The sequence below is a fragment of the Globicephala melas genome, chromosome 7 (genome assembly GCF_963455315.2).
Source record: "Globicephala melas chromosome 7, mGloMel1.2, whole genome shotgun sequence".
Taxonomy (NCBI): domain Eukaryota; kingdom Metazoa; phylum Chordata; class Mammalia; order Artiodactyla; family Delphinidae; genus Globicephala; species Globicephala melas.
The window spans coordinates 55233312-55258337 of record NC_083320.1 but is presented as its reverse complement, the minus strand read 5'-3'; the positions used below and the strand labels follow the sequence as shown (position 1 = coordinate 55258337).

General features: G+C 40.9%; 1 protein-coding gene across 1 annotated transcript in view; it reads right to left on the bottom strand.

The window, feature by feature from the left end:
* Positions 1–25026, bottom strand: part of PDE11A (phosphodiesterase 11A) — a 420012-nt gene that overhangs the window by 6428 nt on the left and 388558 nt on the right. Inside the window, exon 19 of the mRNA XM_030851036.2 lies at positions 24391–24474. Within this exon, the coding sequence (XP_030706896.2) occupies positions 24391–24474 (84 nt within the window). The remainder of the gene's footprint in view (positions 1–24390; positions 24475–25026) is intronic.

Here is a 25026-nt window from a genome sequence, read left to right as displayed (position 1 = left end):
AGCATGACTGCAAACCACCTGTTAGGAGGACCTGAAGTATCCCCTCAAATAACCCTCCGCTCTGGGGAGTTTCAGGGATACAAGTGAAGTGTAACTAGATGTAAGGTAAGCGGGGGTTTGAAAGCCCAGAAATATGCAGGGATCCTGTTAAGCGGCGAGCGCTCCACCGTGGCAGTGTCCCCTCACACTCCTGTCCCTTAAACACAGCATGTTCTCGCTTTTATAAGCGATGTTTATCACACCAAGCAACAACGTCTAATTTGAAACCAGATGTATTTGTTATGCCATATGATAATAAATCACAGCAACATAATAACTCAGGCAGTGATCAGAATCCCCTTTACATCCATGAGAAAAATGCAGGTGCCTGTGTTCTGCTTAATGCAGTGGTTTTATTTAGACAATAGTGTAAGAGGTGGGGACGAATGCCATGGTTTTTAGTATAGTTTGGCACTGGCTCCTCTTCGCTCTGATCAAGCCTTTTAATTAAACTGACTACTATAATTCCTATGGAAATTAGTGTTTATGTTATTTTCCTGCCACAAAAGCATTTCTCTAGAACTTATTTTTTTTTTAATCCCAGGAGCACAAATTGGAATTTTTTTCTGCATGAAATGTAATTAAAAACTCATTTGATTACTATAGTTCTGGCTCTGTTTTACTTATTAAATTCCTGTAATCAGTTTTCTTTTATGAAGCTGCTGGGAAATGATCTCAAAAGCAACACATTTTTCTCTTCCTTGGCAGGTTCCCGAGCGTTTACTAAATTACGTTCATAGCACCTGCCCATGATTCGAATTACTCCACCAATTTATTCCTTAAACTATTTAAGTTTATTCGGCTTAGCCCCAAACAGATTGCTTTCCTTTATCTAGCTCTTTGTTCTCTGTCTTCCTTTCTTTGTGTTGAATAAAAAAAATTTGGGGGGGTGTACATTATTTCTCAGAATTCCTTCTTCTCTTTGTTTCATATTCTCCTTAAACACAGACTTGCCACACTGGAATATCGTTTTCCTCTAGTCAGGTGCTGGTTCTAGGCAAAGGTAGCAAGAATCTCATCTTGAAGAATTATTCTTACACTATAAATTTGTTATATAAATGCAGTTAGCTGGAAGAATATGGAGCTATTAGAATATTAGGAAGGCAAGGGATTATCCACAAACCTAAATTCCAAGGTTTACGGTGATTACGTGCAATGTACCATCAGCAAGAGAATTGCTACCAGTATTTAGAAAGATATGGGTATTCCTACAAACAATCAGCGAGTGACACCCAATGAGTTCTGTGCAAATGCTACTGGTCTCTGTCTCGTTTGACTAACTCTACTCTTAGCAAAAGAGAAAGGGGACACATCACCCATCTGCCCACTCTCCCTGTACACACAGAGGGACTCTAAAGGTTATGTGTGTGGCACCATCCACCACAGGATGCTGAGTCCCTTCCTTGACATCCCCGTGGCGTGACCATTCAGTGTTTAAACACGTCTGGAGGCAGTGAACTCACTACCTCCCTGGCTGGGGGTGTCAGTTTACTCTTTGTTCTGATTTTAGAATGTTGTTCTTTATACTGAGCTGAAAACCATATCCCTGTAATCGACCTGATGGTTCTAATCCTTGGGGCGCTCTCCCTTTTTTTTGGGGGGGGTGCTCTCCCTTTAAACTCGAATCTACTGAGCAGTAGGCTGATGACTCATGTGCTGCTCCAAGTGTCGGTTAGGATTGATTTATTGACCTCAAAACCCAACTTGGGCTGTGTATGGATATCACTGAGACTCCCAAGCTCACTGCAGCTCCCCAACCCTGGCCCATCACAGACAGGACCCTGGATACTTGCCTGACTTGGGGACACAGCCCTGGGCACCTAGTCATCCAGGTGGCTGAGGGGCCACTTGCTTCTTCATTCCTTTCACACTCCACTGTTGAGTCCACTTGTGACCAGCACGTACAGTTTATTCCATATTTTATTTATTTTTTAAATAAGTAACACATTCACTAGTCCAATGAATACAAAGGGTACAAAACATAGTGTTAAAATCTCCTTTCATCCCTGCCCCAGAGACTTAGTTTCCTTCCCTAGAGGCAACTGATGTTACCAGTTTCTTGGGTATCCTTCAATAAACATTTTATGCCTATGTAAGCATAAATACATAGAATATATTTTTATATATATATATAATGTATATATGTATAATTAGGTTGATTCCCTCATCATTTGCAGTGATTCTTTCAGAGAGGGAGTGAAAGCAGAGCCTTGTGGAACAACATTATTATGATAATGCTTGAGTGAGACTAATCACACTGTGTAGAAATTAGTATCTGGAGTATATAGAGAGGAGAGGGATCAAATTCCAATTTTCTATTGCTATGCCACTGAATTTTTCTTCTGCAGAGCTTAATCTGCTGTGAATCCTATCTAGTGTAGTTTTCCTCTTAAAAATTGTAGTTTTCATTTCTAGAAGTTTGATTTGTGTCTTTTTTTAATATCTTCCATGACTCTGTTTTTCATGCCCAATCTTTCCTCTACTCTCTTGAACATATAAAATGTAATAAATGTCTTAGTGTCCTTCTTTATCAATTCTATGATCTGTGTCATTTCTTAGTCTGTACTGTTTGATTTTTCTCATCATTATGGGTCAGATTTCTTGCTGCTTTGCATGCCTGGCAATTCTTGATTGGATATCAGACATTATGAATTTTATGTTGTTGGGTTCCTGATTTTCTTTTCTTTTTTTAAATTTCTTTAAACGTTTCTCAGTTTTATTGGAGACTGCAGTTTTGATGGTTTCTTGGAAATAATAATTCGATCCTTTTGAGGCATGCCTTTAAGCTTTGCTAGGTGGGTCCAGAGCAGCTTTAGTCTAGGGCTAGTCTGGCCCCACTACCAAGACAGTAATCTGAGAACTGTACCCAGAACTTCATCTATTTCAGGGTTTTTCTCTAAAATTCTGGGTGGTGGGACCACGGACTACTCCCCCGCCTGGGTGAGCTCTGAGGATTACTCTGCCTTCTCCTTTTTGCTGGTGCTCTCCAGCATCAGTGGTTTCCTCACATGCCTGGGGTGAACAGCACCGAAGACTCAAGGGGCCTCTGCAGATCTCTGGAGCCCTCTCTTCTCTGCTGCTCTTCCCTGGGGACTCTCACCTCCTTGGCCTCCCCAGGTTCCTGGCTCTGCCTCCTCGTCTCAGTGGGACCATCGAGCTCTGCCTGGGTTCCCCTCCCTGTGCTGTGGCCTGGACACCCTCCCCAGGGAGTAAGCTGGGGCACCTGGAGGGCCCATTTCATTTGTTCCCCTTTCTCAGGAATCACTGTATTGTGTTGCCTGTAGCCCAGTGTCTGAAAACTGTTGTTTTATGTATTTTTCTGTTTGTTTTTGTTTTTTGGTGGTTTTCTTTTCCCCCTGTTACTCTGGTCCAGCAGTGGAAGTCCCTATAATTCGTTTTAAACAACTCTGTCTTGGGTACTAGCCCATGAGCTCCAAGGGAGACTGGAATCAAGGCCTGTATCTTTGGATCTCTAGCTCTGAGCTCAGTCATCTCTGGGAACAGCACCCCTCATCTACTCCACCCACAGAGCAGTGGCAGGAGGATGGGGTAAGGCCAGGATGAGTGGGGTCAGTACGTTCTGACCTGCTACAAGATCCTGCGGTAAAAGCAACCTGAGAATGAGCCCCTTGGGAAATGAATATAGTATTCTGTCTTATTACCATTATTGCTGAGAGCTTGTTTTTATCAGTTCGCTAAGCTGCTAGGAGTGTGACTCTTGCTTTCCCACTGCCATCAGTATCCACATCTGCTGTCATCTGGCCCCATGTGTGCTTATTAGTTGACCACAATCACTTCTTGGAGCTCAACTGCTGGACAGATGGAGGCAGATGTGGGACAGGGGAATAAGCAGAGAAAGCCATGCTCTTAGAAAAAGTCCCTGCACCTACAGTCTTGCAGAGGGGAGAGAGGAACACCACCAAATTACAACCAGATTTTCTTGAACCCTGAAAATGTCCAACTATGTCATTAATACCTTTAAAAAACTTTGAGGAAATTATCTGAGCTGGCTAGTTATTTATTTTTTTAAAAGACAAAGAGGGAAGATGCTTTTTACTTCCTATTGTTGACTCATGTATTTCCAGAGTGTTGGCAATAAGAATTATATTTTCTGCTGTCCTCCATCCCCACCCTACCCAAAAGAAATAATCAGAAACTAAGAGATACAATGCATGGCAGAAAAGAAAGAAATTAAAATATTTTTTAAATATCAATTTTTTGATAAAATATGAAAATAAACTTGGAGCCCCTCTCATATATCTTGTTTGAGGCAATATCCCTGTAATGAAGATGTGATCACTTTTCTAACATGATTATTTAACTTCCTGGGTGAGAATGTCCAGAAGCTGACTTGGGCGTTGGTATTTTGAAAAGGAAAGTAATTGAAGACATGACCAGCTGGTGTCATCTCTGCTCAGACCATCAACAGAAGGGGCAAGAACGCATGCAAGTGGTGGCAGCTCCTGAAAGCCTCTTGAATTCTCGAGACTGGCCAGCCACATGTGTAAAGAGTACCTCTCTCCAAGAAACAAAGGAGGCTTCTACTTAAGCTATGTGACTTCAGAGAGAAGTGGCTAATTGTGCAGCAAACCCAAACTTTTAAATTAGTGAATTGTTGAACTGCTAATCCTTCTTGGTTCCCAAAGGTAAAGATTATTCATCATTGAGTCTGACATATTCCTGAATTTTACATGTCACGTTGCAATGCTGTAGTTGCTAAGAATCCCAATTGGCTTGTCAACCTTCTATTCTTCCATTGTGTCATAAAGGTCAGAGCCAGTGAACTGATTGTCCTGAACTGAACTCATCGCCTTCCTCCGAACCCTCCTCTGCTCTCAGGTTGACTCCCTCAGGGAACTAAGCATTACCTCTCCACCCAACTGCCCAACCCAGCAATCTATGGATCATCCATGACCTCTGCCTCTTCCACCGCATCCAAACTATCACCAAGTCCTCTCAATCCTACTTCCAGATTGTCTCCGTGTGTCAGTCCAGTGCCATTCCTACCACCCTACTTCAGGCTGCCCTCACTTCTCCACTGCCTTAACCTCCTGCAGCTCCTACCTGGGCTCCCTGCTTCCTCCCCTGGGTCCTGTCCAATTAACTCTCATTGTAGCCATCCTGGTCAATCAAAATCACACAGCCGAGCTGGCTGCTCTCTACCCTGAACCTTTGGGTGGCTCCCATATGATATGAATGTGTTGTAAGACCTACCAGAAAAGGAGAATTGTGGGATTAAAAGGGAATGAAAGCCAGAAATAACACAGAAAAGGAAAGAACCATAAAGCCCAATGGAAAATCTGAGTTATGGTACAAAAGCAGAATTTTGAAATGCTAAAATAATCCCTTTGAGTCTTCTAGAAAACCTGAAATACACATCTTTCTATACATCTTAACATTTTTCTGAGTAAGGAAATAAGCTAAACTCCACATGGTGCGTTTGGCAGGGGAGTAGCTGAAGTGTTAGTTACTACATGTGAGAGCAGACGGAGCTGGCTGTGGGTCCAGATGGGAGGCAGCAAGCAGATTCCCCCAAACCTCAAACCTCCCCTCCCCAGTTCAGTGGCCTTCGAAACCCAAGGTTGTGCAAAAATTAATTTGCATTAAATTACTTAAGATAATGTATTAACTACCACAGGAGGCTTCCAGCAGTTTTTAAAACTTGCTTTGGAAAACAAATAATCAAACAATAATGGTGAACACAGAAGTGAGCCAAGACTTCTTTGGATAAATGTTTTTAGACATTTACATTAAAAATACCACCTTTAAAATAAAGCTTTAGTATGTAACTTGATCAAGATGGAAAATTAGTAATAACTGTTTATATATGTCACACATGTACCTGTGCCAGGCACCGTGTTCTATTGGGTTCTTCCCTGGCTAGAACAGAATGGAGTTTAAAAGGTTCTAGGCTTATGACTTCTGCCCCATTGAGGATGGAGTCATTTACCCCACAAGGACTGTGGTATCTCTAACAGAGACTGCTAGTTGCCTTCCCACCTCCCTTAAGCTTAGGAATGGCCAGGGAGGTGCAAGCAGAATTCAGAAAGAAGAGCTTCTGAGAAGACTCTTAAATGGGAGTTTATTCAGTTGGGAAGTGCATCCTTTTGCCCTTGCCCCTATCTCCTTCTTGCTGCTGGAATATTAACATGATGGCTGGAGCTACAGTGACCATATTGTGACTATGAGGCAACCTTGAGTATGGCAGCAATGTCCTAAGGAAAGATAAACAGGGACTGGGTCTCTGATGGCTATGGAACTGCCACATCATAGCAACCTAGAACTGACTTCTCTGGATTATTTTTATCAGAGAGATAAGTAAATTTCTATTTTGTTTAAGCTATTGTGATTTCAGATCTCTGTTACTAGTAGCCGTATGCAGTTCCTAATTGAGAGAATTGATATCAGGTTGTTGGTCTCTATTTTATGGCTACCTGTGTAGGTGTCAAAGGATTTAGGCATCTTGATACTTGAATAAATTGATCCCCTGCATCGTGTAGTTGTGAGTTAACTTTTTTTGGCAGTGGATTATAAGTGAACTGCAGTAGACAGCAGAGGCTATATAAGGTCCCTTTACCCTTCCTCAGGTAACAATCCACTCCATGTGCTCTGGGTAGGAGCATAATTCAGTCCTGACCAACACCAGTGACTGGTGTAGGGATGTGGATGTGGGTGTGGCTCAAGCTAAGGCAATCAGAGGTCTCGCAAGGTTTTCCCCAGAACTATTGGAAGTGAGGCTTTCTTTTTCTTCTTTCTTTTGGTATGATAATACCTAGAATGAACATGTGACCTTAGAGCTGCCAGGATGTGTGAGGAAAGCTTGGTTGAGAATGAAACCAAAACATAACTAGGAGGCAGAGGAAAGGGGGTGTCTGTCTTATGATATCCTTTGAATCCTCTGGATGTGGCCACTTGCTGCCCAGTCAACCGCACCTCTAAGCTCCCCAGTTGCTTGAGCCAACAAATTCCCATTTCTGCTCAAACTCATTTGAGGGAGTTTCTGAGCTCCAAATTATGGGCCTTTTGCTATGGTCCCTTATTGTTCTCTGTCACCCCCAGGAATTACTTGAGATTGAAACCCCCCACCAGACTTTGAACTGGTGGCTGGCATAAGGGAGTCTCAACTTGCCCAGCATAAAAGGTTGCTGCTAATACTCACCGGGCAGCCCTCTCTACCCAAGTTCATGAGAGTCAGGGACCAGCTAGCACTTATCTCTCTTCTCCTTGAACCCCCAGAGTCTGCCAAACAGACTCTTTAAAAGGTTTTAAAGGTTGCTGAGTCTGAACCGCCCATGCTATGGGGACTCAGAAGACCCTAACAGAGGATGCCAACTCCCCCTGGTGGCAAAGTCAGCTGACCTACGGGATTTCGGCTTCCAATAAGGAGGACTCAAAGGACCCGGGTGACGGCATCAATTTAGCCTGCGTTTTTCCTAAGGACCAGGTGAACTCAGACAGAAAGGAAAAACAGCAACTAGCTGTTATTTTCTCCTTAGTGGAAGCTCAGTGTCACTCCACATTTATCACATCAGGTGAGAGTCTCTTTCCAGTTGAGAAAACTATTTTTCTATATGTGATATTAACTCTGCAGATCTGTTACAGCAGTAACAGTTGTAGTATCTATTCAGCAGTAACAGGTTGGCTATGTCTGATTTTTGCAAATGACAAAAAATATTGTCAGATCTTTCTGTTTTGTTAGTGATATTTGAGAGCTTAAAATCTAAATAGTGTGAGAGAGTTACCCAAATTAGTAGTAAAGATGATAAAGCCACAGAGGTAATACTTAGTATGAGGAGGGCAAGCAAGCTCATTAGAATCCAACGTAAGAATGATTCAGATCTGTAATCGGAATCCTAAGGGCATAGTCTAGCGAAGCTGTAACACTGATGTTTGTAGCATCAGTTCTAATCTCCTGAAAGCTAATTACAGTACTACTAATAACTTAGAAAGAAAGACATCATTTTCTTTCCTAGGTTTGAAGCAGATTAATAGGGACTGTAAAAGTGAAAATGCTTTATTGAAATTTTCTCTCCCTCTTTTCTTTCCCTTTCCATTTCCTTCCTAATCTCTCAAGTTCCTTGTTTCGCTTATTTTATTTACATGCTCAAGGGATTCCTTTGTGGAAAATGATATTTACAAATGAGATTAACATTAGGAATTAATGAGGGAGGAATTTTAATCTCCTTGGATTAACGGCATTGTTATTTCCATAATACAGGGCAAGAGTTTTAAATACAATGTCCACCGGGCCAGGCCAGTAAAGTTGATGAATGAAATAGGCTGCATGATACAGTTGGGAATGGTGGGGCCTTTGGCAAACTGGATATGTTACACGTTATAAACAGTGTTCAACTGAATGAGACATGTCCGGCCGAGTCTACTCTGAAGGCCACCCACTCGCTCTCGGTGAGAGAGAGTAAAACACACCTTGCCAAAATGAACTAATAACTACTGAGTACTGAATGTGTCCAGTGTTCCGCGTGCCATCCTGGGGCCTGTCCAGATGGGAGCTCATTAAACCTCACAACAATGCGGAGAGATTGGTATTGTTGACCCTGTTGTGACAGATACGGAACCTGAGATTGCGGAAATCAACTTAAAAAGGCCAAAGTTTACATGGGTAAGTATACAGCAGAGCTGGAACGTCAGTTCAGGCCTGCCTGAGGACAAAGTCCCTGGTGTCTTCCCATGAGGGATCTCAGTGGGATGTTGGTGATGACACGTGTCTCACACTTGACTACAGTGTCCGGACACTGGAGCAACTTTTCGGTTCTAGTGTCCTCGGCACTGCTTCAGGACAAATTCACAGGAGGGAGGCAGCCTCACGCCAGCTTTTTTCAAGGTAGGCTCTTTTCAAGCCTACCCTGGGAAAATAAAGGTTTTAAGTGGTAAATCACGGCAGGCCTAAAGATGGCTCCTGTACACGGGAGCCAGGAGACGGCTTCTTCTGTTATAATGAGCCCCTCTAGGATTCTGTCCTAGGTTATCCTGTTGGTCGGGTTTTCAGAGCACACTGGTAGCTAATCAGTCATGTTCACTGTGTAGCCAACATCTGACTTGGAAGGAATAGCTGCTGACCCAGAAGCCACAGCCTTTGATGAATGGGGCTTCATGTAAGAGGTGGTTGGAACATGTAAGTAAAACACAGCCACATGGTAACAATCCACCTCTCCATACACTGTAATGTTTTCTGGTGAAACTATGCCACTTGAGATTTTATATACATATATATACACACATATATATGTATATATATAATCTATTGTTTTTGCAAAGTTCAATGTGTAAAAAGAACCATTTTAAAAATTTATTTTTTGCGGTGCAAGCATGCGTTTACTATATATATTTTTGTATACTTCTCACATGCCTTGAGCCCTAGGGTTCTCCAAGCATAATGGCTAGGATGCCTGTGTGGGAGAGGGTTTTACAAACGTGGAATCCCTTGCCCTTAGTGTGAATGGTGTTCTCAGTAAGCTACCATGGTACCTCCTAGAATGGATTCTAGAATACCCTATTATCATTTGCCCTGCTATTTTTTAGCTGATATTTGTACTAATGAACTGCTTAGGGAGTGCCATGCAAATCTGATGATGCCTGAGCATTTCTTGTGAGAGTTTAAAGGTGGTCCTCATGCCAGCACCAAACAGGGCTCAGATTTGAGACAGAGAGGGAACCATCAAAGTCTGTGCATCCCAGTGCCCCAGATCGACAGCGAACCAGACCCAAAGAATCCATGAGAGATGTTTTGTCTTTAGGTGAACATCCCTGGGGACAAAAATCCTCTATTATTTTACTGGTCTCTCTCCATATGGTAAGATAACCTACTTTTTCTTAATTTTACAACATAATAAAGATTTTGGGGAGAAAGAATAGGAAGACAAAGAAAGGGGTATTTTACACATACCACTGGGTGTATCATTTGCTGGCCTTTTGTCCAAAGAAAGGGTCACCTTTAAGAGCTGATGGAAGGTATGTTATTGTGGCTTTATTGCATTGCTAACTCTCCCACAGACTAAGATATGGGAAAAGTTTGTATGTGTGGGGACAACAGGACCAATACTCTGAATGTTTTTTTTAATTAAATTTTTGAAGTATCGTTTAAGGAAGGGAACATTAGAATTTTAGGAACAAAAACTTCCTAATAGGCGACGTTTTTCTTCTTTTCAATGTTGGGAAGTTTTACGTTAATTTAACTTTCAGATATTGATCATTTAAGATTAAATAAGCATCCCAATAAGAAGACAAACTAGATTTGTGTTTGAACTAAATTCTAAAGCTTATATGGAAAAATAAACAAGAATACCTAGAAAATACTGAAAGAGTAATGGGGAAGGTGAAACTAGGCTTATCATTAAAATATAAAGCAATATTAATTAAAAGAGTGTGATTAGGCAGACAGAGTAATACAACAGAATAGAAAGAGTAAAAATAGAATTAAATTTAAGGGAATTTGGTATATGATGAAGGTGACCTTTTAAATCATAAGGAAAATGATTAGTCAAAAACTTAGGGGACAACTGGGTAGCTAACAAAAAACTAAAGTTGGAATCTGACCTCACACTTCACATTCAATCAAATAAAGTAAAACCAGATGAGTCATAGATATAAATATAAAAAAATGAAGCCATAAAATACTAAAAGAAGTTCTGAGAATTTAAAATTTTTTATAATTTTGTAATGGGAAAGTCACGATCTGTATGACATAAAATCCAGAAGCCATAAAAAAAAGATGAATTTGACTGCATAAAATCAATGTATTTCTGTATAGCATAAACAAAGTGAAAAGATATATGACAATCTGGGAAAAATATTTGCCACTTTTGCTACAGATAGAGGTCTATTTCTTTAATATATAGTGAGCTCCTACAAATCAATAAGAAAAGACCACCAGCCCAATAGAAAAATGGGCAAAAATATGGAGAGTTTACAGAAAAAAATACAAATGGCTCCTAAGTAAATAAATCTGTACTAAAAACATGATCAGACTCATTTATTATATGGAAATTACAAACTAAAACTACCATGAGATAGATTTTGCACCATCATATTGGCAAAATTCAAGAAGTCTGATAACACATTGTCTTGGTAAGAGTGTAGAAGGAGAGGCACCTCAGCCATTGCTGGCAGAAATATAAATTGGTTCAGACTCCACAGAGAGAAAGTTGGCAATACCCATCAAAATTTCAAATGCCCATATGCCAAATGCCCACTAATTCCACTTCCAGGTGTTTGTCCTACAAATAAAGTATGAGGATGATGCATTTACAAATATATTTATTCCACTTTGTTTATAATAGCAAATTATTAGAAACATCAGTGTTCATAAATAATTAATTATTGATTAAATAATTTATTCTACATCTTTAAGATCTAATACTCTGCAGCCATCAAAACGACTGTGATAGCTGCTATATGGACACTGAAAAGGAGTGACCTCAAAAATATATTAAGTGTAAGAAAACAAGGTATGGAGCAGGATAGACACTGTTCATATATGTGTATATGTGCATATATACACACACATACATGTATATGTATACATCCATATATGTATTACACACCAACTATATCTCAATAAAAGAAAAAGCCAAAAACACTATTTCTGCTTTTGTATAGACTGTTTTTGGATGAAATTGCTTAATAGTGGTTGCCCTGAGGGAGAGGACCTGGGTGACCTGGGGACAGGAGTGTGAGGGAGGACCACTTTTCTCTAATACTTTTGTGCCTTTTGGACCTTTTGAATTCTGTTCACTGGGCATGTATAAACTATTTAACAATAAAATATTCTACTTAAAAGTGTAACATGAACTGATAAAGGAACTAGCAACTTTTGATCTTGTGTTAGAATTACTCAATAGCAAGTCATTTCATTGTTAATAAAGAAAGCTTACGAATACGAGGATAAAAAAGATAAATATTTCATAAAGATCAAAATAATATAGTGCTTTGCCACCATGATTCAAAAATTATCTCAGTACCTTAATGCACGCTGTTCTAATGTGTGTAAATCCTCTCCCTACATCCACGTTCCAATAAGGGCCGACTACCTCATTGATCCTAAACATTTCCTCTGAAAAGCGATCAATGTCCCCTGCCTGGACATTAAACAGATTTTGAAAAACTCTTCAATCCGTATCAGTCTCATATCCTTATTTAGTTCCTCAAATTTTCCCTCAGCTGGGAATCGTGCAGGCGACTGTGATTCTGTTGTGTTCACCACTCATTTGAAGGGCCCCATTCATCATCATTTCTAGGCCTTTTCTGATGCAATGTAGCTTGTTCTTTGTCTTTCTTAAAAACTGAATGGCTGTTAAATTATCCATTTATCTTCCTTCAGATTTTCTGTTCAGTTTCTCAGGCCCTCTCAGGGCTGTCTTTTCTACCTTGTTTGCTGACTTTTCATTCCATTTCCCCTGTTCTTAGAGGCATCTTGGTTCACCATGCTGTCCTTCAAAGCAAACTCCCTGCTTCCATCTGCTTTCTGTGTGTTTGAAATCTGCATCACTACTCAGATAGATTTCCTTTTTAAACTCTGTCCCCTCGGGATAGCTTTGAACACTTGGAGACAATATGCTTCAATATGTTCGTGGCAGAGTATCTTGGGACAAACCCTACACTGGAGGTCAAAGTCTTGGTTTCTAAACCTAGCTTTGCCACCGTGAAGCCGGGTCACGGGTGACCTTTCAAGGTTTCACTTCCCTCATCTACAGATGATCTGCAAGCTCACTGTTAGATGAACATTCTAGTATTACAACAGCGTGTTGCTTCTGTTTCAGGGGACCTGATAAGGACCTGAGGTTTGTATAACATTAATGCCTGCTCACACATCATCTCAGGTGGCAGTAAGGTCCTATCGGTTAGAAGCCCAGATTTGAAGGCAGAAAAAAAAAAATCAAAGCTCTGTCACTTAATATCTGTGTATTCTTGGGCAAATTACAGAAACTCTGTAGCTTCAGTTTTCACATCTGAAAAGGGGGATGATAGTAGTATCTAACTTGATATTGCTAAGAGAATTAAATCAGATAATGCTTGGAAAGTCAGTCTGGTGCCTGGCACATAAGAAGTGCTCAGGAAATGTTGTTATAGACGCACTACACCTTAGTGAGACCAGCAGTTTGGCTATTTACTATCCAAACTTCCAACAGAGGCTATTGAAGCTTAGAGATGATATTAATGGTGATAAAAGAATAATGGCTCACATGTATGGAGGGCTTTAGCATGTAATGTTTACTTTTCCCGAAGCATTTCCACATACTCTATCTCCCTTGTTTCAGACTCTTGGAAAGGCTCATATTAACTATCATCAATTCTACTTGCTCCAAGAAGAAAGTCACTTTGTAAGGCCAAAGGTGTTAAAAAAGCAGCAGAGTGGAGTTATTTTCATTCAAGCCTTCAAGCCAGGGGTGATCACCGTGAAAAGAAAGCTGAGCATATGGAGCTAAATCCAAAGGCTGGTCTCCTTATAAAAGAAGGCCATGTGAAGACACAGGGACACAGAGACACAGGGCAGAATGTCATGTGAAGACAGAGTTGGAGATTGGAGGGATTCAGCTACATGCCAAGGAACGCCAAGGGCTGCTGGCAACCACCAGAAACCAGGAGAGAGGCGTGGAATGGATTCTCTCGCAGAACCGCCAGAAAGAACCAGCTCTTCTGACACCCTGATTTCTGACTTCTGGTCTCCAGAACTGTGAGAGAATAGATTTCTGTTGTTTTAAGCCACCCAGTTTCTTGTATTTTGCTAGGCAGCTGTAGGAAATTAATAGACCCCCTCTTGGCTGAACTTGGACCCTTAAAGTCCTGAACCTGTTCCTTCTGAAAGACAGATAAGCTCTCTTCCTGTTGATGTCCCCTTCTGCAGACATCCTGGGACATAACTTCCTTTCCAGCCTCCAATATTTGAGGATATCTTATGCCCTCTCACATTCTGTTGTCCTTGAGAGTTTATATCTTTTTTTAAAGAAATGCAACGTTATTATTTTTAATCACACTTAACAGCATTAAATAATCAATAAAATATTGAACAAAGGTACTCATTTTAGAATTATGTCACTTAGCAAAAACAACAACAAAACAACCAAAAAAAGTAGGCAATGACTGAATAAATTATGACAAGTCACTGTTTGGAATACTAGGCTGCTGTTTCAAAGGACAATATGAAAACTATGTTAAGGATGTGGAAGCATGTTTTGAACTTTATCTTAAGTGGCCAAAGCAGAATACACTGGTGTACCTGGATGAAAATGTGTTTGCATGTAGACAACAGTATGAAGGGGCATCACAGGAAAAAGAGAATGTGAGTCCTTCCTTCTGCCCACAGTCTGCTCTTGACGATTTAGGTGTGCTCTGAGGCCATGTATGTTTTCTCTCCTGTACTCCTCATTTCCTTCCTGGTCCTCAATCGCACGTTGTTAATACCCTTACTTACAAACTGTTCAAGGCATTGTAGGCTTTTTCTATCATGCTCCTTAAAATTCTTCCAGCCTCTTCCCATTTCGTAGGAAAGCTTGTATCTTTAAAAAATTCCTATATTATTTTATGAATGGAATTCTCAGAAGGATGTGGAATAAATTATGGAGGTCAATCCAACATCTTTCATTGGCAACATCAACTCAGTTACAGGTGAAAGTGTTTGGTCAAGGACAATTTGACATAAGGTCTTTCTGAGAAAGTATTTCTCTGGTAACCAGTTGAACAGAACCTACAGTAGCCCATTCGGTGCTCTAGCAATTACTCTCCTTGGAATCTCTACTCAGATCCCTGTATCCTCCCCTCTGAAGAATTCAGAGTTTTACTTTGTAAATGGGAGGTTTAAAGAGGTAGAGCACTGCCGGACTAATGGAATGGCCTTTCACTTCCTCAGGGCAGTGCAGTGGGAAAAAGCAGCAAAGTAAGGCTGAGAAGACTTGGCTTCGAAATTCTGGCTCTGCTGTGTATTAACTGCTTCACTCTGGTTAAGTCCATTAGCTTCTGTAGGTTTCAGTTTCCTCATTTATAAAACTTAAACTATTAGACATTATAGGATTCAGAATGAAGTATTTTCTTCCTTCACAGGGTTAGGGTAAAATTACATTGTGTATGTAAAAGCGCTTTGTAAACTTTAAAATTTAAGCCCTATCCAGTGGCCACTATAGTCAGTATTCACTAAATGTCTGCTTATTGAAAAAGTATGCATAAGGATACCTTTGTATTCTTATGGGCTTTAATACTGAACTTCTTTTCCAAAAACTCAGTCAGATAGAAGTCTTTAACTTCGTTTTAGACTCTGGCTACCAGACTCAACAGCTGGGCTGCCATGTTCATTGTACATGAGGTTGAGAGCCTGGCTCCCTCTGAGCACATCTGCTCGCTAAGATGGGGCAATGTGCCTGGAGTGATTTATTTAATATTTTTACGGCTGCGGCTCTGATAACGAAATATAAGAATAGTGAGAGCTGAGGATCCAGATATTGCCTCCTTGAATTCTCTTAGGAGACATTTTGAATAATACAGAGGATTCTGTTGGCAATAGCGTAATAAGAATGCTTTATGTTTATCTCATGCCTCACTTCCCAGCAGCAAAAACAATGCTGACCCTTCAAATGAACTTTAAATTTCAGAGATTTTGGAGAGGCACTTAGAATGCAAAACACAGTCTTTAAAAGAGGACTTGATTCATTTCCTAGTGAAAAATGCAAGTTTTCTTCTCTTTCTCCCTCTTTCGCTCCCTCCTTCCCTCCCTTCCTCCCTTTCTCCCTCCCTTCTTCCCTCCCTTCTTCCCTCCCTCCTCTCCTTCCTTCCCTTCCTTCCTTTCTTCCTTCTTTCCTTTTTCTTCTTTAGAGAGTCACAGAAGAGAGGACCATGAAGAAGACGTAAATCCACGTTTAAAATACGCTTTCTTGAGGAACTGGAAAGTAACTTAAGTAAAGACGACATTCCAAGCCTTGTATGGACTTGCAGTTAAGTGATTTTTAGCTTCGTGATTTCAAAGCATAAACACTTTTAAAAAGAGTTATTTATGTTGGTCAGCTGGATAGGGAGAAGTAGATCTTATCTTAAATTCTACCCTCAAAAGCCTTATTAGGGGACTTCCCTGGTGGCGCAGTGGTTAAGAATCTGCCTGCCGATGCAGGGGACACAGGTTCGAGCCCTGGTCCGGGAAGATCCCACATGCCGCAGAGCAACTAAGCCCATGCGCCACAACTACTGAGCCTGTGTACTAGAGCCCGTGAGCCACAACTACTGAAGCCCATGTGCTACAACTACTGAGCCCGCGTGATGCATCTACTGAAGCCTGCGTGCCTAGAGCCTGTGCTCCACAACAAGAGAAGCCACCGCAAAGAGAAGCCAGCACAGCACAACGAAAGAGTAGACCCGGCTCGCCACAACTAGAGAAAGCCTGCGTGCAGCAACGAAGAACCAACGCGCCCCCCACCCCCAAAAAAAAGCCTTATTAGGGAGTATATTGTAACTTTTTTTTACCTGATTCCAGCGTTTTAATATAGATTCATGATGGCAGTTTTGAGCTCATATAATGCATATGAATAGAAATTAAGTCCTACTGTATAAAGAACAGGTTTTTAAAAGCTGCGTGAAATAAACCAAAGTCCATTTTATTTACAAGAAAAGGTATACAGAGCTGGTTGCTTTATCAAGTCAAAGTCATTTTTTGGAGGTGGAAAACTCTCCAAATCAAACAGCCTGGCATGTCAGGTATTCAGGAAGAACTCTGAGATGTAGCCAAGGGTGTGAAATGCCTTCACCAGCCACATACCATGCTTGATGCAGAAAGCGACATGAACTTTAATGTTCTTCTCTTAATGAGCCCTCTGGGCTATTCAGCACTTCACCCTACAGAGCACATTGTTATTTCGTGTTTGTATTGATAACTGTTAGGCACTAAAGGATCTGAAAAGTCTTCTAAGTCGAACAATTATATTTTAATCATGATAATTTAGTGTTTTAGATAATATATAATATTTCTTGAAATCTGTGTATATGTGCTAGCTCTCCCTATCAACTTGAATACTAAAATAATGAGAAGACTATATTTTCTGCCAATGCTGGAAAAAAGAAAATTTCATGTATTTCCTAGCTGAAAAAGTCAAAGCCCTGAAAAATTCATGGCTATAAACTGGTCTTTTTATGCTAGAATTAAGGACCAATTCAACCATGATGAGAACTAAACCACTTTCTAAGAAGACATCATAGGCCATATACTTCAGATTATGGGCAGTAATATAACAGTGCACACTCTGATGAAAGGTTTTATATATTTACAGATGATAATTTAAAATGACATTATAACCCTACTTCGTACATTCCACTGCTTATTAATTCTGCGTCCAGTGTCTCATCGTTCACTCTTCTGTTTCTTCACTCATTTATTCAACAAACAGCAGTTTGAATATACTTAGGCACCATTCTGGGTACCAAGAATATGATGGTCCCAAGAATCTAGTCCATCAGGGAAGAAAGACAGAAAAGACAGACAGAAAGATGACCACAACACAGAGTGTTGCGTGTGGTTATGAAGAGATAGGTAGAGTGGAAATGCTGAGGAGGAGTAAAGGTTTTACAGAGGAGGTGACAGTTTGAGCTGTCCTCTTCCAGGCAGAAAGAAGAAGGAGGGAGGTATAAGCAAAGGCAAAATGGACAAAAGCGTTCGTGAGTCCTGTGCTTTGGGGCAAATGGTGTGTGGGTAACAGGAGATGAGGCCAAGAGGCAGGGAGCCTCAGAATGAGAGGGCTAACCCCAGGAATCTGGAAGGTATCTTATAGATTGTGGTAGTAACCTGAGGTTTTTAAGCAGGAGGATACCATGATCTGATATTTTTTTAAAAAGGAAGATCATTTTGGCAAAAGTCTGGAAGACAGGGTATAAACTACATAAAACTGACACTTCTGACTGTTTATATTTCTCTTCCATTTGTACTTGACTAATAGTACATAGAAAATTTTGAACAGGTTTTCCTATCAGCACTCAGATTTGGATATAGCATATGTAACAAGGACAATAATTTGAAAATATTAAACCAATGTATTTTCGTTCTGCTTGAATCGTGATGCCAGTGGCTTCCCACCCATTAGCTCAGTAGGCTTTCCTCCCCCAGGCAAGCAGTGGTTCCCAGCTAGAAACAGCGAACTATCATCACCTAGCTTTCAGAGAGAATAACTCTCAATGCCAGCTTTGCGTGGTGAGAAAAGGGATTTCTAAATTCCAGAACTCTATCTCTTAGGAACCGAGCCTGGCTAGGTCAAATCATCAAGTCTGAGTACAAAGTTCTGGAGTGGGGAGCACAGAGGAGACTATATAAGGAGAGTTCCCATTAAACTAGGAAAAGGAAATTCAAAAACTTTCCACTCTGGGTGTTAGAGAGGGGAGGAGGAGGGAGAGAGACAGAAAGGGAGTGAGGGGGGGGAGAATGGGATCAGAAGTGAGTGTCCTGGCTCTGTGTTCCCTGGGGGTCGAACCCTGGGGGTGAGGGGAAGGCTTGTCTCTTGAATCTCAGAGCCTAATTCAGGAAAATGACAGAAGTTTCCTAGAAGGAGTTGGCACTACCCAGGTGGCATATTAGAAAGAACCGAGGAAGCTCTTGTGTGGATGGCAGGGTGAAGAGAAAGTAGCTGGGGGTTCATGCGTGCCACAGGCTGAGCAATGGCAGAGAACCAGCTGAGCAGGAAGCTGGTAGCGGCTTGCCATGGTCTGCATGGACCGGGGTCTGCAGCAGCCAGAGCCAGTGGTCAGGCCCTCCACGAAGTGCTCACTGCGCCCACCCCACAGTCCCAGAGGCCAGCTGGGCATCACGCCCAAAGCCTTGACCCCAGAGGCTGCATGTGCACTCGGTCCCTCTCCCTCCAGTCACAGAACCCTTACAAAGACAGGTGAGCTCTCCTGGCACCTGGATGTCAGCTGGGGAGAAGAAATGGTTCTGACTGGGAACAATTCACATTTTAGTCTTCCCAAGGACTTGTTTTAACCGGAAGGAATTGAGATACTTTAATTGTCAAGTTTAAGTACCAGTCCCTGAACGCCGCGCCCCCTCCCCCCCCCCCCCCCCCCCGCCCATCACCAGGAAAAGGTGGAGCCAGATAAATATAAATTATAGAGAATACAGGAAGTTATTTTCTTCCCTCCCTCCCTTCCTTCCTCCCTCCCTCCCTTCTTTCCTCCCTTCCTCCCTCCCTCCCTCCCTCTCTCCTTCCCTCCCTCCCTTTCTTTCTTTCTTCTTGAGTTTTTCAAGTTATATATGATGTCATTCCATATATGTCCCCCCTTTGTAGGGCAAATAAGAAATCAGCCTCAACTATTTCTTTCTCTCATTCACAGGAATACTAGAAGTCGTACAGATAACATTTACAGGAAACTGATTTGGGTGGTGTCCTGCTTTTTTTTTAAGTATGGGATGAAATTGTTTCCCTCTCTAACCACATTCCATTCCTTGTAGGTTTTTAAGAGGAGATGATGTTATATTCTAACTAGTCACTCTGTAGCTCACTACTTTTTCTTTTTTGAAAAAACCTGAACACAAGGCACGAGCCATCTGGGGAACACTGAGTTGTTTTTGAAGTACTTTTATTGGTGTCCAGAAAAATTGTCTTGGAGTAGCACCTTACTTCCTCTTTTCCAGTTTATCAATTCTAACTCCCAGTTTCTACAACTTCAACTATATTTTAAAGATTTTTTTCCTCCCTTCTTTTCAGAGAGCATATTTAAAAAAATTTTTTTTAAGTCTTAATTGAATTTGTTCTTCTGTTTTATGTTTTGGTTTTTTGGCCACAAGGCATGTGGGATCTTAGCTCCCCGACTAGGGATCAAACCCACAACCCCTGCATTGGAAGGCGAAGTCTTAACCACTGGACCGCTGGGGAAGTCCCCAGAGAGCATACTAATAACTGCATCAGATGGAATGCATTTTCCAAAACAACCATTACAGCTGAAGGCAGAAAAAAACTCAAAAATCACTGTTATCATAACTTCAGAAGCCCTGCCTGTTGCAGAAACCCCATGACATTTTTATAAAGAGACAACACTCTTGCCTAACTCTTCTTTTAATGGAGAGAGAGAATTATTCCAGCTAGATCCTGTCCAAGTCAAGCCGTTTTCATTATCTGTCAAACACTCCAAAATCAAGAGCCAGTTTGAGATAAGCTGAAAATCTGATTATGTTCATAATAAAAATTAAATCCCTCAATCCTTAACAAACAGAAGATTTATAATGATTTACAGTGTATCATTGAAATTCTAGGTACACTGAGGTTTGAGTTGAGAATGAAAATAAAGGGCAAAAACTTTGCCCACTATTGCAAAGAGAGGCTCAGTGTGACGCTGCCACATCAGGTATTCTGTTTATCCCTAAGGCTGGTGCAGCAGTGACTTCAAAGTTTGATAGTGCCTGTTTTTTTTTTCTTTCTTTCTTTTTGTTTTTTATTCCTCCAAAGATGTTGAGCAGCAAGCTAATGGATCCCCAGCGGGGTGCAAAAACAGCAGAAAGCACAGGAATCAGATGTCAATGTATTCCTCGGAGATACCCTGCTAGGACAGAGCTAACTAACTAGGGTTTTAGTCTTCTCTTGGGGGAACACGCTTTGATGGTTCCCTGCCCACTCTTGGCTTCCTATATGTTTCCTGATTTAAATGCTGTCACAGATAAATCATGACTTCTGCCTGTCAGGACAATTTTCTATTTTTTTTTTTAAGGAAAAGTTTGGAATCATAAGCTTAAAAAGATGAGCAAGTTCTGGAGAATTTTATACTCACATATAAACATATGTATATAAGCATGTCACATCTCCCTACTATAGAATCATCCATGGGTCTGGGACTGTTCTCTGCATGTTCTTTCCCTACCCATTACTTTATTAGATATATCTATGTATTTTCTGCCAGTCACTTTCAGTCAATTGCTAGATTGCTTAGGAAACTTATTGAATAGATTTCGGGGGTTTGGGGGGTTCTCCTTGTTTTTCCTCAGCACAGGCACAGATTGGAAATTGAAGTTGTCCCAGAGGTAAGAGTTTTGATTTTAAGTGTAATGGGCATCCAGAATGTACCGGTGTACTTTTTGTGGGTTTCCACCTATAAACAGCCCTTCAGGTACCAGAGAGTATTGTTAATCTACCCTTTGCTTGGAGCAGAGACAAAACTCAGCAAACTGGAGCGAAAGTGGAAAGAGCTTGATCTACTTTGACCAAGCACAACCCTCTCAAAACCATGAAGTGAAACCGATGTACCCAGTGAAAGTCAAAGAAGTCAAAAAGCTGCACTAAAACCATATCTGCATCTACTGACCGGCTGCCCCTCCGCCCTCGCCTCCACAAGCCCTGTCCTGTCCCAGTCTGCGCCCAGAAGCCTCAGGCACACAGTGCCTTTGTTTGGCCTCTGCCTTTGCTGGACCGCATCTCTCCACACTGCTCCTCCTGCAAGGGGGGGTCCTCATCGTGATGTACGTGTCATTTTGCTTCGGGCTCTACATGAGGCTTCTTGCCACCCAAACCTGCCCCACCTTGGGGTCAGCAGGGCCCTGGCCATTACAATGACATCTCTTGGTCTCATAGCTACTGTTCTGTATCCTTTTGCCCTCTGCCCAGACTGACTCAGCAAAGCCACGTTGGATTCTTCTGTTCCGTAACGCAGACTATGTTGTCTCTCACAGTCTGGGATTCATGCCATCTGCATACCTTCCCATTTGCCTCTATCCTCTCAGACTCCTTATCACTGCACTTTCACATTAAAAACCCCAAACTGACCTCTCAGCAACAACCTGAGTTCCTGCAGACATTGTGACATTTGACCAGTGTCATAGCAGGGACCTTCCTTGCTTCGTGAGTCATTTCCTCAAGATTTTGTGTCTTCGTACTCATGGTGATTCCTGCCCACTGAGGGATTCCATTACCTTTCTGGAGCATCAACAGTTAATGTGAGATTAAATAATCTCACATTAACTCTCACAGTTAAATAATAAAAAACACCCAACTGCTTGAGATGGGACAAAATGAGGACTCTCAAGGGGCATACTTAAAGTCACTCTGCAAGGTTTCAGTCTGAGGGCTTTTTGAAATGTTGGTTTCAAAATTATATATATTATATATATATATAAAAATTATAAAGCATTATAAAGAATTTATAAATGAAATCCATGAGATTAAAAAAATAAGTGATGATAAGGAATTTTAAAAAAGAGCATGATTTTCATGCTTTGTTCACTGAGAAGATCCAGCAGCAGGTATGAATATGAACTTTTATAAACAGCTCCTTCCGCATTCCTCTTTAAATGCCATGACTTTCCCCAGTTAAATAAGAAAAGATTGTGGGACGATATCCAGCAGAGGTGAAGTGAGGCAGTAGAAAGGCCATTACATCAAAACCAAGGCCACAGATGAGTAGGACAAAGCGAATTTGGTGGGAGTGTCACTTAAGCTTTCTATATGTCAATTTCCTGTGGATAAAAATAGCAGGTGTATCTAATGTCACAGATAGGGAGTAAAGTAAAACAGATGTGAAAAATCAGGAATGATAATATGATGGGTTAATATTACTCCTTAAATTCTGGAAGCTGCTATTTTCATTTGAAATTCAAGTAACTTCCTTTTTAACCTGAAGATTTCAAAGTATTTAATGGGAAGTATAAAAGTAAGCCCAAATGATTGTGAACCAGTAATGAAACACTTAAATTAACATGGAAAAGCGCACGAGAGTCCTTTCCAGCATTTACTGTAACTAATCACATAGGAAGGGTGTGTGGAGTTGGGTTCATTCCAAAGTAGCTTTTCAGACTAATACCAAAAATTTATCAGCCCCACAAATACATGTCTTCATCCTCCTAAGCTTTACCCACAGTAAAAGGAATTTATTAATTTCAAGAATTCATCTCATTTATGGCCTAAGTGTGCACAGCAAAATGAATAATGTTAAAAAATAATTCAACATGGGTGGTCAAGGTCAATTTAGCAAAGCAAGGTATACCTGACACAACAGCGATGTGCCTTACACATGGGGACCCAGCTTATTCAGAGACACCACAGGAGTGAGGGTGGGAGACGCAGATGGGACAAAAGAGAGTTGAGGATCCTCTTATAATATCGTAGACATCATTCTTGATTTTTCATCCAAACTCTCATTGTTAAATAAAAGAGCATTATGTCCCATGTATAACTAAAAGAATCTATTCTAGATTCTTTTAAAGCTTTACTTGTCTGATTTTATGCTGTCATGTATTTAATGGATAATATAATACAAATAAGAACTTACTTTTGTTGCTTATAGTCATTAAAAATTACATTTCCATCTTCAAGACAGTATTCTAGGTTTTTTTAGTTTTTACTTTTATTTTTTTTAGAGTATTGTGACAGGGCTCAGCAGTCCCTAAAAGTGCTGAAAGTTAAGTGGTAGATAAGCCTCAAACTTAATGGTTGTGAGGTCCTTAAAAAACAATACTGTGTTTTTAATGGAGTTAGACAGAGTGAGAAATGAAGCCGTTTTGCTTTCCCTGCATGTGTTTCTCACTTTGAAGTTAAAACAGCAGCTCAGTCTGATTGAGGTAGGTAGGGGGTAAAGAACTGGCCAGGTTTTACACATGAAAGCAAATACTTAGAAGCAGAATTAAAAGCCAATGCACACTAAACTGTGAGTGTTAACCCATGTCAGCCCTAATTGTGGAGTGTGAACATTCAAAGCTGATGACACTAGTCTCCTTGCCAGGAGCAGGGTCCCAAACTCACGCAGCAGGGCTGGAAACAGGGAGTTCGCCTTGCTCAGGGTTCAGTGGTTGCCGTTTGTCATGCATCTCAGACAGAGGCGTAAGATGGAAGGGGCTTTTCAAAACCCTGTGGCCCAGACCATGGGGTCAGAGCAGAAAACCATGGAACTCTCATGTCTAACATGATATTAATAAAAGTAAAAGAAAAACGTAAAAAAACTGAATGAGATTTCTATGGTCAAATGTTTGAGAAATTCAGAATTAATCAAGGTTAAACGTGTTTCTTTTCCAAAGGACTTCTCCGAGCCTTCAGTATTTTAATGTGCAGGAGAGGTTCCCTAATTATTGGGCCTGAGAGCTTTTTCTGAAAAGTTATGGGTGGATACTTATGTCCCATGGGGCACAGTTTGGGAAATACTGAGATAAAATATTACTGTCCTTGGTTTATAGATGAGGGAGTTGAGGCCCAGGAAGAACTCGGGTCTCCGGCCTCCGAGTACCAAATCTTCCCGGGGGACCGATCAGAAATCTGAGAAAAGATAAGCTGCAACCTCTTTAGGCAACACACATACCCTGGAAGGGTGTCCTAAAACTAATACTTCTGAAAGTGCGGTATACACACTCTTCTTTCCTGGCTCGGTCAGGACACACAGACCCTCCCAAGTCATGATTACCTGATACAAAGGCATACAGATGCTATCGATCCACTCCAATTGCAATCGAGGCAGCTCATCCTTCCGGTTCCGATCAAAAATAGCCTAGAATGGGGGAGGAGAACCTTGCTTTATTACACTGGAGTCTTTTCAGGCGCTTTGTCAAACACTTTGTCACAATGATCCGATTTTTACCAACTGAACACTTCACAAATGACAATCAATCTTTACACGTATTTTCTTTTCCTTTATCTATAATGAGAAATAAAGTATTTTCACCTCTTTTTATGAGATTTGTAAATGAATTTATTTGAACTTTATAGCATGCAACTCCTTGGGGCCAAAATCTGTCTTCAGTTATAGGTAACTGCCACTAAATCAAGTCATCAGGTCACTGGGAATTGGGTACAAGTCAAAGGAAGGGGAGATGTTTTTTTGCTACAAAAATAGTGCAGCCTTTTATTTTTATAGCGAGAGAGGGTGGGATAGATTGGAAAAGATCCTTAAAAGCAATTTCATTTTAAATAGAAATTATTTGTATTAATTTTTCAGGGTGGGGACAATTTTGTGTTTCTCAGTAAGGTCCTGTCATGAATAAATTCCTAAATTTTTATCTATCACTGGATGGATGATGGGGGCAGGTACCCATTCTCTCCT